Source organism: Balaenoptera ricei, chromosome 13 (assembly GCF_028023285.1).
Source record: "Balaenoptera ricei isolate mBalRic1 chromosome 13, mBalRic1.hap2, whole genome shotgun sequence".
Lineage (NCBI taxonomy): Eukaryota > Metazoa > Chordata > Mammalia > Artiodactyla > Balaenopteridae > Balaenoptera > Balaenoptera ricei.
In genome coordinates, this window is record NC_082651.1 from 49,937,011 (window position 1) to 49,955,859 (window position 18,849).

Consider the following 18,849-nt stretch of genomic DNA (forward strand, 5'->3'; position numbering starts at 1 on the left):
ATGCTTACATGCTAGGAAATGTTCCCTAAACTGAGCAGAGAGATGCAGTATGTGGGTTGGGAGAAGCTAAGCAGAACACCCCAAACAAGCCCAGAGCAAAAAGAGGAAAGGCAGCTCCAGCTTCTGGGGTCAAATCTACCTGTTCCCCACCTGCTCAGTCCCTGAAAGGACATCAGCCTAAACCAAGACACACACGCATACAAACCCTCACTCCAAATGCAGGGAAGTGGACTTTTGGGTGAATAGCCCTGAAAAAGAAATCCTTCTCAGGAACTTATACAAGTCAGTTCAATCTTTCATTCACAAAAATGGCAAATAATCGCTTAATGTTCTCTTCATAACCAAGCCCTTAGAAAATCCATGGATTATCAAAATAAAAGTCTAATTTGTTTTCTTATAGGAAGTCATTGCATCCATAAAGAACAGGCGGCTATGGAAAGAGGAGTATTCAGAGAACAAGATATTCCTTTCGAAATTTTTTTTTTTTTCACACACACACACTGTATTTTATTTTTACAAGAGATAAATAGCCTGACACCAAGCATTGTACATGGATGACCACAACAAAAGCAACAATGATTGCAATTACCAAACATGAAACACACTCATATTATGCGATAATATTGACATTCAGTCCAGTAATCCTCCACTGTAACAGCTCCTTTACTTTGCAGTGAAAATTGATTTGTATATTCTTTGCCTCTGAGTCCTTGTGGGATTTTTTTTTTTTTAATTCAAACAGAAAGTCACAAAAATTATACTCATCCTCATCAGTTCACTCAGTCCCATGTAATTTTTTAAAAAAGTAAAAGACATAGCCAAAATAAATAATTTCTGTAAAGGGCTAAGTAATAGAACAGTTATGACTGAAAACTAAATTGTTTCTCTTATGGACTGTAGTGATAGTTACAGCACAACCCTAATCTACTCAAAATCATAGCACACTTGAATGTCCAATAGAACTGTTACAAAAAATAGCCCAGCCCCCCACCACCCCCCGCCCCAGGCTGGAGGAGGGATCCTTCTGACACAAGTTTTCTGGACTGTTCTTCAGAGATGTCCCAGGGGCTGAGCTCCAGTTCCATGGTGCCCGTTGGCTTAACACACACTCCTATTGGCTGTCAGCCTTCCCAACATCACTTCACCATGGACCACGCACCTGCACTTCCTAAAACACTAACTTGAGCTGGAATCCTCCTCTTTAAGATCTGTTTCTGGAAGAACCCCAACCAAGGGTAGGATAATATTTTTTTCATTTTGATATAATTATTTTAAAAGAAGAGGTGGTTGAAGTTGGTACCAGGATCAGAGTTACTGATGGCCTTTCAATAGAATGGTTAGGAAAGCCAATTTGGGGAAGGGCTTGGATGATGAGCTGGAAGAAAGTGTTAGTTGAAGACAGGCTAGCGATGGGCTGTATACAGGATGGTAGGATTCCAGAGCAATGAGTGAGCCCATGCTGACACTGAGGATGCAAGTTCTTCACGTGGCCGGCTTACTGCTTGCGTAGGATGAAAGAGCATTTCCCTGATACAGGGCAGCTGTCGGGAAGCTGCAAGCACCATTGTTCAACCGCCTGGCCCCTGACTTCGAAATAAGCCCTTGGATTACAATCAAATTAAAAACTCTACTTCTGCTGCTTCAGCGCAATCAATACATTCCCTTTCACAATGCACACAGACAGGAAGAAAACAACTGCCAAAGCTCAGAAGCCACTACTATGGTTGCTTGGGTGAAAACTCCTAAACACAGATTAAAGTGAGAGAAGCAGGAAATAAACCTAAACAGGGCTCTATCTTTCAAATAAACCTAAATGAAGCTTCATCTTTCAATTTAAGGGCATACACACACACACACACACACACACACACACACACACACACACACATATACACACACACACACATACACATATACACACACTAATGCAGTACTTCAATTATTCTAAGATGTAATATTTCATTTTTTAACACCCCCGCAATTGAGGCATATCGTACAATTGATACAAATCATATTGGGCTTTTTAGTGGTATATAAAAAGTACTGAATCTTACAATTAATAAATATGGAATTTCATATGTGATGTGAACAAACAAGATTTTAGGGCCTCCTTAAAGACAAAAGTGCCTCATTCTTGGCCTCTACCTTTCAAGATATTAAGGGCGGGCTTCCCTGCTGGCGCAGTGGTTAAGAATCCGCCTGTCAATGCAGTGGACACAGGTTCCAGCCCTGGTCCGGGAAGATCCCACATGCCATGGAGCAACTAAGCCCGTGCGTCACAACTACTGAGCCTGCACTCTAGATCCCGCGAGCTGCAACTACGGATCCCGCGCGCCTAGAGCCTGTGCTCCGCAACAAGAGAAGCCACCGCAATGAGAAGCCCACACACCGCAGTGAAGAGCAGCCCCCGCTCACCGCAACCAGAGAAAGCCCGCGCACAGCAATGAAGACCCAACGTAGCCAAAAATAAATACATTTATTAAAAAAAAAAAGATATTAAGGGGGGAAAGAAACTTTCAAGTGTATTGAGACCTAAATAAATTATGATAAATATTTTAATTTTTCAGATTGTTAACCCTAATTAGGTAAAGCTCAGTTTCAAAATTACTTGGCAGATGACCCTAGCATTTAAAAAATAAAACTAATACAGAATTAACATAAAGGAAAAACTAATTTATCCTATAACCTAGACAGCCTAGCACATGAAGTATTTACTTTCCTGTTCTAAACAAGACTTTTTACTTCACCTGACATTTTTCTTAACGCAAATCACAGAAAAGTTAACTTTTGGCCCAAGTAAAGGCTTCTTTCATTTCAGCTTTCCTGGAAGTGAAAATAAGCCATCCTTTACCTTCATAAATGCATTCTCCCTTCCTGCATCTAAGGGAAACAAGATAACCCAGAACATCAGACTTCCAGACCATACCAATCAGGAGTAGAAAAGTAGGAGGTGGTCACACTTTGGGTGCCTTTAATTCTGGATTCAACTTCAAGTGAGACTCAAACTTCCTGCCCTTCTTTTCCACTCTCTCTCAACCAACTCAAGAAAGGAAACCAGGGTCAGGGATGGAAATATGCCATTCTGGTCTCTTTCATCCTTTTCCTCTTAAGGTGTGGTTGGGTTTATGAAAAGTCCAAACTCTGGCAATGCTCATTTAGCCTTTTTGGCCCTCAAACTCAAAAACAACATGACTTGGGAGTAACCATGAAAAAAGGTCCAAAAAGCAGTTTCCACTGAGGCCTCAGTTATTGAACAGTTCTCTAAGAATGAATTAGGCTGTGATGCTTACATCCAAGAGATGGAAGCTCAGGTGAGAATCCAGCTCATGGACACCAAGAGCGCTTGCATGGGATCAGTCAGTACCAACACTGAGCCCAAGCATGTGGAAAGCTGTAACATCTAGTATCCCTTTGCTGAAAAGGGTCATCCCATGAGGTCGATGACCAGTGTTGTGGGCTCAGGTAACGACTGCATGAGAGCTTCTGTCAAATAAAGAAAAGCCAGAGAGCATCTCACCCACCAGACATTGTCAGCACCAAGGAATGATGTTCGAATAATAGCACATGTCAAGAGGAGGCTCACCAAAGGCCCTCCGTGGTCCTCCAAACATGTTTCAAAACCTGCTACATCTCTTCTTTCTCCGTAGACTTGAAATCTCAGTGAAGGAGACTCCCTACAAGAAAAAAATTAAATCTTCCTCAGAGGAGAAATCTATTACTTAAGAGCACATGGTCAAGTTACACGGACACAAGCAATTTGTGAACCAGTTGCCTATGAATGCTCTGAGAGCTTCATTACTCTTCTCTAAACCTGATGTGGTGATGTGGCCACCACCCTCTACTCACAACCACTGGAGGAGAGAGGTCAGATGCAGGCACATGAACCCTTTAGAAGGACCAAGCTTACAAATCTTCAAACCCACATCGAGTATCTGTGCCCTCATACTCGCTCACATGTATGGCCTCAACATTCCCACTAGGAGAGGACAGTGTGCTACATGTTCTCACAACACTAATCCTTCTGTTTTTTGAGTTTCATCCAATGCCTACTTGTTTTTAATTGAGCGTTAGCAGTTTCTTCTCAACAAAAGTCTAGGAAAGAAACTTGAGCGGTCAAAGATGCTCTCTGTTTCATCACCATGGATACAAACCCCAAAATGGACACGGCTTAGGATGATACAATCTTTAAGACGCTGCTCCATTCCACTCACTCCATTTTCAGTGAGTATAAAGAGTTAAATCCTTTATACTCACTGAAAGTGGAAGCATAAATAAGTATTCATACTCCTCTCTACAGACTCTACATGGGAAAGCGCTTTTAAGAATTTTAAATACAAAGACAGATGAAAAGGTATAGTTCAATATTACTGTAATAGTTTCTGGGGGGAAGAAATGGCCTCTTTGGGGAAAATGTAATTAAATGCTGGAAACAGAGATTATAGATTACACATTACACGTGACAATTAAAAATATGGTGACTTTATTTCCATCTTCTTACAGTCCCCAGTATCACATCTGGTAAGAATCTTCATATCTATAACACAAAAATGTCTCAAGAAAGCATGTTACAAGACAGTATATATAAGCAACAGTTTGGCAGAATTCTAGTTCATATCCCCCCCGCCAAAATTTTTAATTCAAAAATAACAATTAACTTTATTTAACATATGTTATACTTACTACTTAAAATACCATGCTCTAGTTAAATAATTCATCAACAACACTGTATACAAATAAAATATTACACAAAATATATTTTAAGAAAATGTTTTGGTATTTGATCTGAACAATAAATAAAAACACAGGCACTTCTACACTGAGACAGGAAAGCAGTCACTACTCAGGATAATAATTTTGTATAAGCAACACATAATCATGTGGCAAGAATAGAATTCTGCAGTTTTAAACTGACAAACCACTGATAAAAAGGTCTGCAACTTCAATCTTTTCACTTAAAGTTCAAAAGTTACACATGCTTTCCTGGTCCACAATGAAAAATCATAAACACAATATGGTTACCAGGGTCAATTCAATCTTCAGTTTGAAGATTATGGAATCATACTCATTATTTTCAAATACTAAAAAAGAGAGAACTATGACGACACCACCCAGCAAACCAAATACAAGATAGTTAAGCTTTCTCCTTATTATGACCAGAAGACATAACAAGATAAACTGGATGAATGTCACAGGGTGATTCCCATTTTGCAAAACTGATTGATTAGATTAACCCAAGGAAATGTTGGGGTGGCAGGAAATTTCAACAGAAGTTAATTTTTCCAGACTATTTAAAAAATTCATCCAAATTTCATGAAAATAAATGTAATCCCATTTCACAAAAAGCACTGAATCATATATCAGTGTCTTTGTAGCCAATAGGTTTATGAATACCTAAATTGCAGATAATCCACTCATTATAATGGGAAATAGGATTACCATCATATGAGGGCAAAACAAAAATAACTTAACACGATCAGATTCCAGAAACATGATTTCAGATGACAAGGGGGACAAGTTAGAAAATAATGACCACTAGCCAGCAGGAAGGGTCAGAACCATTCGTCCTGTCATATCCTACATAAAAATTAGGATCTTCTGCTTTCCCTCTTCAGAAAGCACTACATTGAAAGGTTTAGAGGCCCTCATATGGATACTACTCATAAAGGCAGTTTTGATGGTTTTACATAGAAATTACCTCTAATGTGAGAGAACACAACATGGGAACTATTCGAGATACATCTTTCTATGCAAAATTTAGTTCTGTACATAATTTAGCAACTTAAATGAGCATTTTGCAACCGAGACCAAATATCAATCATCTCTTGAGGTTTTCTACTATGTACCAACATCAAACCTACATAGGAACAAATGTTATTCCTGTTTTTCTCTTCTATATCAAATGTCCTGAAGCCTTTGTGTTTCTCTGGAACGAGGCCAAGTTTCTGAAGGCACATTCCAGTATAAACGTCATCGATGGGGTAGAGAAGGACCTGGTCAGTTACATTGTATAGCCTCAGGGCCAGGTGGCCGGAGTACAGGAATCCACCTCCCCCTGCATAAGGCGGGTAGACGCCCGTGTAAACAACTTCCGGGATGTAGTACTTGAGTTTCTTATCCCGATGAGGTCCAGCATTGTGAATCACATCACCTATAAACAAATCTTTGGCTTTGTTCTTGGATAAGCTATTCAAGTGATTCAGGATGTGATGGGTGTTCACAAAAACATCATCATCGCCCTTGAACACGAACTCAGCATTTGGGCAGGAAGTGCTCACCCACCTGAGAAAGAGTACTTCTTTCAGAGATAAGTTAAAGAAGGTGTCTCTGTAGTTCCACATAAGAATGTCTTGGTGTTTCTCACTCTCAAATTTCAGCATATCTGAAAGGTCAGGATGGTTGTCCTCTGGGGAGGTCTGGCCCAGTAAGAAGACTCGCACCACTGTTTGGTTCCCCACATTTGTTTCTTTCCCCCAAGATTCCCGAATCGCTTGCCTTCTGTCGAAATGTGAAGTAAGGGACTTAATCGCCAGCAATAAGAAGGGCTTCTTTGCACACTTATCGGGTTGATCTATAAGCAGTGAATAATTTCGACATCTCAAATACAACAGAAAGTCTTTAAATCTGTCTGGCAAACTGTCGAAACCTGAAACTACTGACGTGACCCTCAGGTCAGGTTCACAATAATTCAGATGGCTTATGTTGGAAAATCCGTATGCTTCCCCTGTCTGGTTGGCTAACATGTTCAAAATGGGATTGTACTTCCTGTTCAGCTTTTCTTGTTCCCTGTTCCAATATGCCTTGGGAGGGTCAGATATCTTCCAGAACTTTTCTTTGGGTATTATTACTTCCCCTTTTCCATTTTTTTCTTGGCTACTGCTTTTGGAGACTTCCACAATCAAATAAATGAAGACATTTACCATCATCAGGATTCCCAACAACTTTATTCTTCGACGTCCAACACTCATTTCTCATATCTGAAATAAAAGAGAGGAGCATTGTATTGATTAGATTATTATTAATTGCATTTGCTCACATGTCACTTGCCTCTTTTATGTCCCCCGGAATAGCGGTTTAGAGCACAGATTCTAGACTTGCACTGCCTGGGTTCAAATCATGGCCCTATCATCCTATTTCAAGCTCTGTGACCTTGGGCAAGTTGTATAACCAATGTCTCAGCTTCTCCATCTATAAAACGGGGATAATAACCCACTTCATAGGACGGTTGTGAGAGCTATATGCCTTTATATGTAAGCTTTTAAAACAGTGGCTGGCCTATAGCGAGCTGTGTATAAATGACCCTTAACGCTGTGGCCGTTTTGGACACCGGAGGGCAAAGATACGAATTAACTAGATAATTCACAGGTGCTTCAACTTCCTTGCTTACACAAGGACATATACAAATCAGTGTGCTGCACACGGATGTGCTCACAATTCATAAAAACAAATACAGTTTATATTTGTTATTATGTACATACCTGCACACACACAAAACTGTATTTATGTGAGTTGCAACATGTGCAGTTCCATGTCATTCACTCTGATCCCCTATTTTACTCTTATTTTTTTTTAAATGGTGGCCACAACCTTGAATTGTTTCCTGACCTTCCATTTTACAGATGAGGAAACCAAGGCAGAAAGATTAAGACACTTGCCCAGGGCTGCAGGGTTAGGAGGTGGAGGAGACACTAACCACACTGAGTGTTCAGAGAGATGAAACCAGCTTCACACCAGCTTCATCCAAATCGCCCACAACTGAGACCAACCAAAATGTCATCAACAGAAGAATGGATTATGAAACTGTGCTATATTCATACACTGGAACAACCCTTAGCAATAAAGAGGAAAACTACTGCTACGAGCAACAACAGTGTAGTGAGGGAGAGACAGACCTCAAACTCCATTTACGTTAGGTTCAAGAAGGCAAAATTAATCTAGGCCCTAGAAATCTGAGAGTGATAGGGGTAGGGGTTTTGAATGGAGAGAGTCAGGAGGGGCCTTCTTGGGTATAGAAATATACTGCGTATGTCTTGATCTGGATGGGGTTTCATGGGTGTACACATTTGTCAAAACTCAAACTGTATTCTTAAGATCCCTGCTGTTTATAGCAAGAAGAAAAAGAGAAATGAAAATGACATTTTAGTGAAATATCAAAGGCCAAGAATAGATTTCAGGCTGTGGGCAACAGAACAAAGAAAGAGTAATGAGATGGTTTGCTGGGGTTGTAACTGCAGAGTTCTAACACTGGTGAGACAGATGGCCCAAGAACAACCAGTTAGATAAGCTTGACATTAAAAGACAACCCCAGGGGCTTCCCTGGTGGCGCAGTGGTTGAGAGTCTGCCTGCTAATGCAGGGGGCACGGGTTCGAGCCCTGGTCTGGGAGGATCCCACATGCCGCGGAGCAACTAGGTCCGTGAGCCACAACTACTGAGCCTGCGCATCTGGAGCCTGTGCTCCGCAACAAGAGAGGCCACGACAGTGAGGGGCCTGCGCACCGCGATGAGGAGTGGCCCCCACTTGCCACAACTGGAGAAAGCCCTCACGCAGAAATGAAGACCCAACACAGCCATAAATAAATAATTTTTTTAAAAAAAAATAAATAAATAAAATAAAATAAAGGCAGGAAAAAAAAAAAGACAACCCCAAAAAGTGGAATGGCAATACTCGGTAAAGAATTTTCTTATCAGGTTGGGACCTCTCTGGTGGCACAGTTGTTAAGAATCCGCCTGCCAATGCAGGGGACACGGGTTTGAGCCCTGGTCCGGGAAGATCCCACATGCTGCGGAGCAACTACGCCCGTGCGCCACAACTACTGAGCCCATGTGCCACAAGTACTGAAGCCCGCGAGCTCTAGGGCGCGCGTGCCGCAACTACTGAGCCCACATGCTGTAACTACTGAAGCCCGCGTGCTGCAACTACTGAAGCCCAGGCGCCTAGAGCCCGTGCTCCGCAGCAAGAGAAGCCACCGCAAAGAGAAGCCCATGCACTGCAACGAAGAGTAGCCCCCGCTCACCACAACTAGAGAAAAACCTGTGCACAGCAACGAAGACCCAATGCAGCCAAAAATAAATTAAAAAAAAAAAAAAAAAAGGGGCTTCCCTGGTGGCGCAGTGGTTGAGAATCTGCCTGCCAATGCAGGAGATACAGGTTCGAGCCCTGGTCTGGGAATATCCCACATGCCGTGGAGCAACTGGGCCCATGTGCCACAACTACTGAGCCTGCGCATCTGGAGCCTGTGCTCCGCAACAAGAGAGGCTGCGACAGTGAGAGGCCCGCACACCACGATGAAGAGTGGCCCCCGCTCGCCACAACTAGAGAAAGCCCTCGCACAGAAACGAAGACCCAACGCAGCCAAAAATAAATAAATAAATAAATAAAAATTTAAAAAAAAAAAAAAAAAAAAAAAGAATTTTCTTATCAGGTTAATTCTACAGTTGAGAATTCATCCTCAGAAAAGAATCCCAAAGAAGTATTGCTTCTCAGGCACGGTGCATTATCTTGATACAGGGAGCCTCTGAAGTAGGTATTGTTACTTTTATTCCCATTTTATACCTGAGGAAACAGATTTAAAGAAGTAACTGTGTTAAGGGCAGAGCTGGAATCCTAGCCAAGGTGATGGGGGTTCTAAGACCACCATGTCAAATGGTAGCCACTCTTCTCTGACCTCTAGAACAAAGTGGGTTTTTTTATTGGGGGGGGGCTGCAGTTAATAAACATTGATTCTTCTAAAATTTCAATACAAAATGTGAAAGTTCAAAAAGGATGGTGTAAAGGAAACAGTTTGGTATCACTGGAGGAGCATGGGATCTTGTTTATTTGTTTTTTTAAAATTGAAGCATAGTTGACTTACAACATTATATTAGTTTCAGGTATACAACATAGTGATTTGCTACTTTTATAGATTATACTCCATACAAAGTTATGATAAAATATTGACTATATTCCCTGTGCTGTCCATTACATCCTTGTAACTTAATTATGTATTTTAATCAAGGGTAGTGTTTATTTATTTATTTGTTACTATAAGATTTAAAAATTCACTGGATTCTAACAAATACTCTCAAGGCAGAAGTATTTGTCATGCTGAGAATGCTGTGACGTTATCACTATGTTGAACAGCCCAGATTAGATCAATGGGAATTCACAAACTGTTCTGCATCTCTTAAAATCTGTCCAGTAGATCCAAATCTAGTTGCTTGTATTTATCACTGCCAAACACAGTTTTGGTTAAGGGCATATAAGCAAAAGATGTTTTTACAAAACCAGTCCCTCCACCATACCTTCCACGCCCCAAAGCCTCTACACAGCTAGACAACATGGCAGACGATAAAGTTACGTGGGTGCTCTCAGCTCACCCAGGTAAGCAGTCTCCCATCACCACTCCATTCTCCCCTCACTTCTCAACCACTACGCACCCTCCACTCCTCAAGAATCCCACTACTGAGGTACCAAGAAAGGGCCTTCTTAAACTTCCTCCAAAGAAGGCGGTAAGAAAAAAAAGGAAACCCCACAAGATATTCCCTACTCCTTAATTATAGTTATAAAGGGCCCCGAGTCACACACAACCTGAATAATTCATAAGTCTATGGTCCATGCCCTCCTTAGGTCAGCTCCTTTCAAGTGAGCCTCTGAGCACACCTTTTATGCAAACTGAAGGCCAGTACATCTTCGGCACCCTAAACCTCTTTGTTATGGGCCTAACTTGCCAGGACAGGAGAGCTCAAGTGGACACTTGGAATGTATTTGTGTGGGTATCTGATACAATTAAAGAATTAGTCATCTTATTAGCAGATAAATCATGGATAGTTTTAAGTTGGTTTTTTTTTGGCCTCCAGATTCGAGACAAAACACTTTCCAAAAACAAACCATTCTCTCTGAATTAGGATAACTTTCCTAAAGCTGAAGTAGCACTTGACCCAGTATCACTGGTCTTGCCCTTCATGTGAACAGGCTGAAAGGAGGACAAGGAAAAGGGTGAGGGTGAACAGAGAAAGACTACAATGAGCAAGAAGGTCTGGAAGGGAAAACAGCACGCGCTATGAACAGCTAACTACTTGGCAGAAACTTTCAACTCAGAAAAGGAGTATGGATATCAGTAGACTATTCCTGAAATTTCTACAGTAAAACAGCAGAGCTTAAGGGAGAAAAAAAAGAGAAGCACAGTACTTTTACATAGCAGGTCGTGAACCTATAAGTTAATTTTCCTAGGAAAAGATTCAGGGTGAATAATATAATTCCAGATAAATGAGCCAGCTATGCATCCAGACCTATGGATACCAGCAATCCAGCCAGAACCATCTGAAATGATGACGTGAAGTTTCGTATCACGAAAAGCACCAATCCTTTCAGGAATACTTTGAAGAGTGCATTAAGCTTGCTGACCCTGGCCAAGGTTTCCAGCTTCATCACAGCAATTCAGGCTTTTATTTCTGCCATCAAGACCCAGCCAGGACCTCCCATATTCTCGGCCAAGACAGGGCTTTGTGGCTCTCAAAGGGACACCATCCTCCCCTTGTTTCAAGGATTCGAGTCCTTGATTCAAGGATTCCACTTTCAAAGGATTCCAGAACATTTCCTGTCCATTTCTCATCTGTGCCCCCTCAGGGAAGCTGAGAGGATACCACTTCACCAGGGAGAAAAACAGAGGCTCCAAGAGGGTTACAACTGGGCTGCCTAAATGTCACCACAGAGTTAAGAGGTAAGGCCAAGATGACACAGTCTTCTGGCTCCTAATCCAGGGCTTTTTGGATCTCCTCCTTTTTCTACCAGGCATGGCCACATTCTTGTAACCCGGTCCAGGTCAACAGTGAAGTTTCAAGGGCTGGCTCAAGGCTGAAAAGACCCAAGGCACTGGGTCATGGTACATTTGGTTGTTACAAAGACTTTCCAAAGAAAGGGAAATTGGAGCCTAGAAGCTCCCAGCCCCACTTCTGACAAGGGGCCAGCCTTCCTTTTCTAAATTCCCAAACGTGCAGCTTGGGCTAACTCTTACCACTATTTCTAAAGAGCATTTCTTCCAAACCAACCTGAGAAGGAAGGGTGGGAAAACCACCCAGATTCTCAATTATACATTTCCATCGAGTGTAAATGTCAACTTTCATTTGTGACCGAGGCACAGTCCCTCGCATGAGAACTAGACTCCTACAATAAACCAAAGTTCATGGAAAGGAGGATAAAGCAGTGACCTCCATAAAAATATCTGTGGGAAAAAGCTCTCTGAATATTTGACTAAATATTCCCATTACAGACATAAAACCAATTCCGTGTCCTTTTTTGAGCAGGAAGTTACATTGCTCAAAAAGAATTTTGAGTAAGAAAACCTACCCTGAAGCTAGGGAAGATGTTATACAACCCTCACTGTGAAACACAGAATTTTTACTGTGAGTAACAGAAATAGAAAATCCCATATGCAGACAAAGAACAACCTTAGCTTTCACTTTGTACTTGGGAGTTGACTCTCCCCAACAGAGACTGAACAGTCTTAAAATTTCTAAAACACTTCAGTTGATTTTGTTTAACAACTTCCTTCTTTAATTTGCAATTAAAATATTTAGAAAGGTAGAGACACACACACAAAAATTTGTGTTAGCTGAAAATGGATTATAAAATAGTACAGATGCCATGCTTAAACTATGTGAAAATCCAGATAAGATACCACACAAAAACAAAACCGGGTTAATCAGGGTGGTAGGATTATAAGTTATTTTCATATTCTTTAATGCTGCCACACCATCTTCCCCCTTCAGCAGCCTCTACCACTCACATCTAGACTGCCTGGGACGGGGGCTGGGGCACGTCACACACAAATCCTAATGCCAGGTCCCCATTTCTAGACCCCACATCACTAGCCTGGGCCATGGTCCCCCGGTCCCAGACACTCCAGCCCTGTACTGGACCCTGCGGTGTTCAGCACAGGCTCTGTCACAACATCCATCCCTAGATCACTGCACACCTTTCCGTGGGCCCGTGCTCTCTGCCTGAAGCCATCTATTAGAGAGGCCTCCTCAAAATAATAGTAAAATATGAACACTTATGTTTTATTTTAATAAATACTTAGGTACCACTGTCTATGTGCCAGGCACCAGTGATGCTATGAGGCAGATACTCAGAGAGGAGATTTAACTTGTCCAAGGTCACACAGCAGGCAGATGGCAGAGCCAGGATTCAAACCTAAGCGGCTCCTCCTGAAACTCTAGCGTCTGAGTTTTAAACCATGATACAAGTGAACAGTGCAGCACAGGCTTAGGACGTAAGGAACTAAAAGGATGATGGTCTGATTTTCGATGGTTAATCTTCTTAAAAGATTATTTTAAAAATTGTTTTATTTAAAATTTTTAAAGCTTTATATTTATACATCTGAACCCTCAAAACTACCATCAGTCAAAGTCAGATATGAGAGGTAGGGCAGGGTCATAAGTAACATTTACTGAATGACTATTCTGCAGTCATTTCGCTTCCCAATATGCAGTCTAAACAATCCCAGTGTTTCATTCCTGGACACTAGACTGGGAACCACTGAAGAGGATGGTCCTAAAAGGTTCCCTCCAGTTCTGAAAGCGAAGCGCTGGCCAGAAGACATTTGAATGAGGCCATTCTCACAAAGCTCTGAGTCAGAGCCTGACTCCTGCACCCCAAGGGGCTCCGGCTTGTTAGGCAGACAGCCACGAGTAGCTGGTCAGGGACAGAAGAGCAACCACACCCGGACCCAGTCCAAAACCTGTGCCCAGGACTGCCTTTGCTGCCCGCACCCCCAGTACCAAACTGAAAGATAAAAGAAAGGCAGGACCTTCCTGTAATCAGGAAATGAAATGACCAGCCACCCCATCTAGTCAGGCTGAGGCTTGGAGGCGAGAAATCCAAGTTCCTGATTCGGTCACAGGAGTCTGAGCAGGCGGCCTCCGTGTCCAGGGGCGTCCTGCTTCCTGCTCACTCTCCTGTGCAAACGGGACCCACAAATCCTCCAGGAGATAAAGAGCCCAAGCCCGCTGCCGTAGCACGGGGGCAGGGGACGTGTACGTCATTCTGCCTGCCCAACCTCCCCCATCCTCCCTCCAGAAGCCTGGTGAGAGTGGCTAAATCCTTACTTCCCAGGCTTCTAACATCTGTTGCCTGGTCCTTGCCAGACTTTTCCAGATTCTGCTCAGATAAAGAGACAGGGACAGCTTGCAGCTAAGTGGTTCTGGGGGCCACCTCCCAGCACTCAGGGCAGACAGTGGGGTGGTGATAAGGGTGTGAGTGCAGCAGCTCAGTGGGACCAGAAGAGCTGGGCCATACCTAGAGCTCGTTCCTTAATGGGAGCAAGAAGCCTGGCCTCGGTTCTTGCCTGGGCTGGTGCCGGGGAGCCCCAGGATTCCCCCCACAATCTCACCTAGAAGCTGGCATGAAGCGAGAACATGTGTCTGACTGCTTTCTGGTCTGTTAAGTCCTAGAACAACTGTCAGCTAAATTCAAGGAATTTGTTTCATAGTCATTAGCAGTACCCTTCATGTTCAAAATTTAAAGGGAAAAGTACATATGATGAATCTATTTACCTACATGCCCCCACAGGTGACATTGTACATCAAAGTGTCTATAGGACATGTTTTGGTCCCCATTGATTATAGTTCCCCCAAAACCCAATGTGGCTGATTTTCTCAAATGGTATTTATCATTTAAAATAAAATCAATCACTAAGTTCATTCTTTAAATAAACATGCATAGAATTTTCAGAAAAGGAGAAAGAGGAAAATGTAGTAAACAATGACAGGGAATTAACCCTCCCAGAGGCCATCCTGCCCCTGCCTTTAGTAAAACTGGTAAAAATTTTAGATCTTCATCGTATAAGATTATGTCATTATAAAACAAGCCTCGTAGATGTTTTGAGGATGGAAATGTTCCAGAGCCATAGTTAGTCTGGTACCTGAAGTCAGAGAGCCCAGAATTAAATTCTGGTTATGCTACCTACTACTAGCTGTGTGACCTTATGCAAGTTGCTTGACTTCTCTGAGCCCCAGTTTCCTCATTTGTAAAATGGGGATGATATAACCTACCACACCAGGGTGTTGTCTACCGTGCATTGGGCTTTCAATAGTTTTCCTTCACGGGTTCTGATTCCTCCTCCAAACACTAAGCATACTTCTCAAGTTTTGTCATTCATTGCCTCTTTCACAAATATTCTCTCTCTAGAAACCCATCTATCCATCGTCTTAAACATTACCTCCAGAAGAAGTATCACAAGTTGACCCAGCTAACTCCAGATAGTAAATGCCGCGTGGAGTTTCTCTTCCTGGGTCCCCCATCGGCGATGGATCAACTTCCCATGTGCACTCCCCAGCAGGACCTTGAATTGCTTCTCCCCCCTGCTTTCCACATCCAGCACATCTGTGTTCCCACCTCTGTAACATCACTTGCCCCTCCTCCTCGCCTGTCCTGTATCCCATTCAGGCTCTGCCACTGGCTACTGCAGGAGCCCAATGCCTTACTTCCCACAGCTCCCAAACATGCCCTGTTCCCCAGCTACTCAGTCTTCAGCCCCTGTACATACATTCCCTTCTCATGCTGTTCCCTGGTTTGGTCACCACCACCAACATGGCACGGCTCCCTCACAGCCTAACTGTAACTGTGTTGTCTTCTAAAACTCCTCTCTTCTCCATTCCTGGAGCTTAGGGCTTCATGGCTTCTTCCCCTCTTCTGCGAGTTCTCCTGCCCAAGGTTATGCCCCAGCCTAAATACCAGCCTCATTCCTCCAATCTTCTCACTCACATGCCCTTCTGGTCCCTTTATGATGATCTGTGCTTCCTTGCACGCCAGCTCCTGCCAACATCCTCCATCTCCACACCATATACACTTGAACCTCCAACCACAGCAAACACTTTTCTCTTCCAGAAAAATCCCAGCTTCACTCTGCCACCTGAGGAGTGCCCTCTGTCTGCCGTGCCTTCCTGAAGAGCTTCTACTCCTAAATTAGGTCAAGTGTCACTCTTGAAGAGCCCACCTCCCAGGAGTTAGGGCATCCTCTGTGATCAAGGTCTTCACCCTGCACCACCATTACCCCAGCACATGGCATCTGAGAGTCATTCAGCATTTGCTGAATAGAAAGGTATTTGGGTCATCTGGTCAAGTTCACTGAATACAGATGTTCAGTAGAAATTAGATTAATTAAATATACGTGCCCTTTCTCCAAAGAGATGACACAGGAAAAATCACTTATATGTGTGCTTGTCAACGACACATATGTATTTAAAGAAATCTGTCTCACCTGGGCGGGTGCCGGCAAGATTTGAAGAGGTAAACTGTGGTGAAAAGCCCAGCCCAGCCCCTCATTTCCCACAGGCAGTCCAGGCCCTCCAGTGTGGGAATGCAGGAGCGTGGGATTCAGCAGTGCTTCTAGGTGAGGGCTCCATCCCCCCTCTGGCAGCACACCCAAGCCAACTCTCCTTCATCCCATCCCCACAGAGAGAAGCCTCCACATTCCTTCCTGGTGAGGGGAGGACCTCCAGCAAGTGTTACCCCCACCAAGGCCATGCTAGCAGGGTGAACATGCGTAAAGGAAGGCAGGCCCCGGCACAGACTGGAAGCTTGGGGGCATCTATTTACCTAGGTGGGAAACCGTTTTAGAAAAGAAATGCTGCAATGCAGGCAGTCACTTCTTGGGGAGCTTCACGTGTTCTGGAAGCCCTTCTTAAGAGCCTGTACATGGCTATGGTTTGGTAAGTGTTTCCCCTCCAAGCTCCAGGACCTATGTACAAACCAGTATAGTCTGGCAGGCTCTCAACAAGCCCTCAGAGATATCCCTAGAAGATTTCTCTTTGATTCATCCTTCCGTTTGCTTAGTTGGGTTACATGGAATGTATTTCAGTCTGGGTCCCATCAGGAGGCAGAAACCACACAGTAATTCAAGCAGGGGAAGTTTAAAAATATAATAATTGAGTAACTATAAAGATGGAATAGAACTCTAATGCCCTGCACCAGATGAAAAGTACCCAAAAAAGGACAAGCGTGGAAGAAAAGTTCAGAGCTTGTTGAAGTAGGTATAGGTGGCAGTTCCTGGGTGCCCAGGCCAGAGATGGTCCGGTCACCAGGAGAGCAGGAACAACCCTCTGGGATGCAGGCACAAAGCCTGGAACACGCAAGAGTCCCCATCAGGAGGGTTTCAGGAAACAAACCTTGCAGACTGCTGGGACGGTGTGCAGAGAGAACGAGGGTGCGGAAGGAGTCGTGCACACACAGGGAGTCCGGCTGCCGCTGGAACAGGAACTGGAGAGGCCTCCCTCTGCAGTAGCTTAGCACGTCAGTGCATGGCTCGGACAGGAACAGCTCAGGGCCACTGCTCAGGACAAAGATCAGGTGGCCAGCTCACTAGACGGCCAGGATCACGGGGCTCCCAGTGTGTATACATGTCGGGGCTGAAGAGAAGCAGCGACCTGGGCTGGGGCCAGGCTCCCCCTTCTACCACGGCTGCCAGAGCCGGAGAGAGGACACAGCAGCCACATGCTGGAGAAAGCTGTGGCCTGCAGACCCGCAGGAAAAACAGCAGGCTCTACAGGAAGCCTGGTTCTAGACTCTGGGAACCAGGAAGGAAAATCTCTTTCTTCTGCAACATCCTCTTCAGAGCCCTCAACTTAGAGAAGGCAGAGGAAAAATATTTGAAGGCTCTGATCCATTTTCACAGATCAGGCAACAAAGGGTGAATTTGGAGCTGACAGGCAATAGTTAAAAACTGATACAAGTTAGAGATCTCTATATCACCAACCTAAAGTCATATTCCAACCATGAACACCGTTACTCAAGTCCGGAGTTAGGGGAAACGTGTATAAAACATGGGTCCTGTACAGTGAATTGATAGACAAGCAATAAATACTAGACAGTCCATTTGTCAACAGCAGAGGACGAGGCAGGGACCTGAGTGGGGCCTGAAACAGGGTAGATTTCAGAGATGTGAGGAGAAGCAGGGCAGGCAAGAGGTGGGGGGGGGGGCATACACGGTGTCTGTATGCAGAGACCAACACAGCCAGTTTGTGGGCAGATGGATGCTGAGGCCACTGGAGAGAACAGATGAGCGCTGTTGAGCCCAAGGGCTCTCCACGGGATGGGAGTGCACCATGCCTACATCTAACGTAACAAATGCTGCTGCCAGAGGGATTGTAGGAATGTGTTTTCTTTCACAGCCCCTCTATTAAAAAAAAAACAAACAAACAGAAAACTGACTAAATCACACAAGAATATGAAATAGGGAAAAATGAAGAACTTCCAAATTGGATGTCCATGTTGATTACAAATACAGTTGGCTATTGTGTTCAGAGATTTAACTTCTGTAAAGCAGATTAGGTTCACAAGCGGAAGACAGCATGATCTGAGGGGTTCATCTTCTATCATCAGATCTCTAATGCACCTCTGACAGAGTACAGGCATTTGGCCTGGCTTACTAATCACTAACCCACGAGTCGGGGACTTCCCTGGTGGTCCAGTGGGTAAGACTCCGCACTCCCAATGCAGCAGGCCTGGGTGGATCCCTGGTTGGGGAACTAGATTCCGCATGCCGCAACTAACAGTTCGCATGCCACAACTAAGAGTTCATGCGCTGCAACTAAGAGCTCACGTGCCGCAACTAAGACCCCGCGCAGCCTAATACTTAAAAAAAAAAAAAAAAAAAAAAAAAAGCACGAGTTGTTTCTGATTTTCCCTATAATCGAAAAAGAAAAACTGATGAACAGCCTCATATGTGCATCTTTGTCCATTGTCTTATTATTTCCTTTGGAAAAATTACAAAGAGAACATACATTTTTAAAGTCATTTAGAATATAATCAAATTATTCCCCATTCCACCCATCCCCCACCAAAAACAAAAGCCAGACTGATTTATCCTTTCACT

The 18,849-nt window shown here is 43.6% G+C and overlaps 1 protein-coding gene across 7 annotated transcripts in view; it reads right to left on the reverse strand.

Moving 5' to 3' along the window:
- Nucleotides 1-18,849, reverse strand: part of B3GNT2 (UDP-GlcNAc:betaGal beta-1,3-N-acetylglucosaminyltransferase 2) — a 178,736-nt gene that overhangs the window by 142,925 nt on the left and 16,962 nt on the right. For 5 of the 7 annotated variants that reach the window (XR_009506550.1, XR_009506553.1, XR_009506549.1 and 2 more), the window contains exons 2-3: nt 6,918-6,974; nt 3,584-3,674 (exon numbers count right to left, since the gene is read on the reverse strand). Coding sequence is in view for 1 of the 7 variants with exons in the window: in XM_059943250.1 (XP_059799233.1) it covers nt 5,772-6,965 (1,194 nt within the window). In the remaining 6 variants the exon portion in view is untranslated. Of the gene's footprint in view, nt 1-3,521; nt 3,675-4,463; nt 6,975-18,849 lie in introns of those variants that run through there. The other 2 variants (XR_009506552.1, XM_059943250.1) reach the window with 2 other exon arrangements.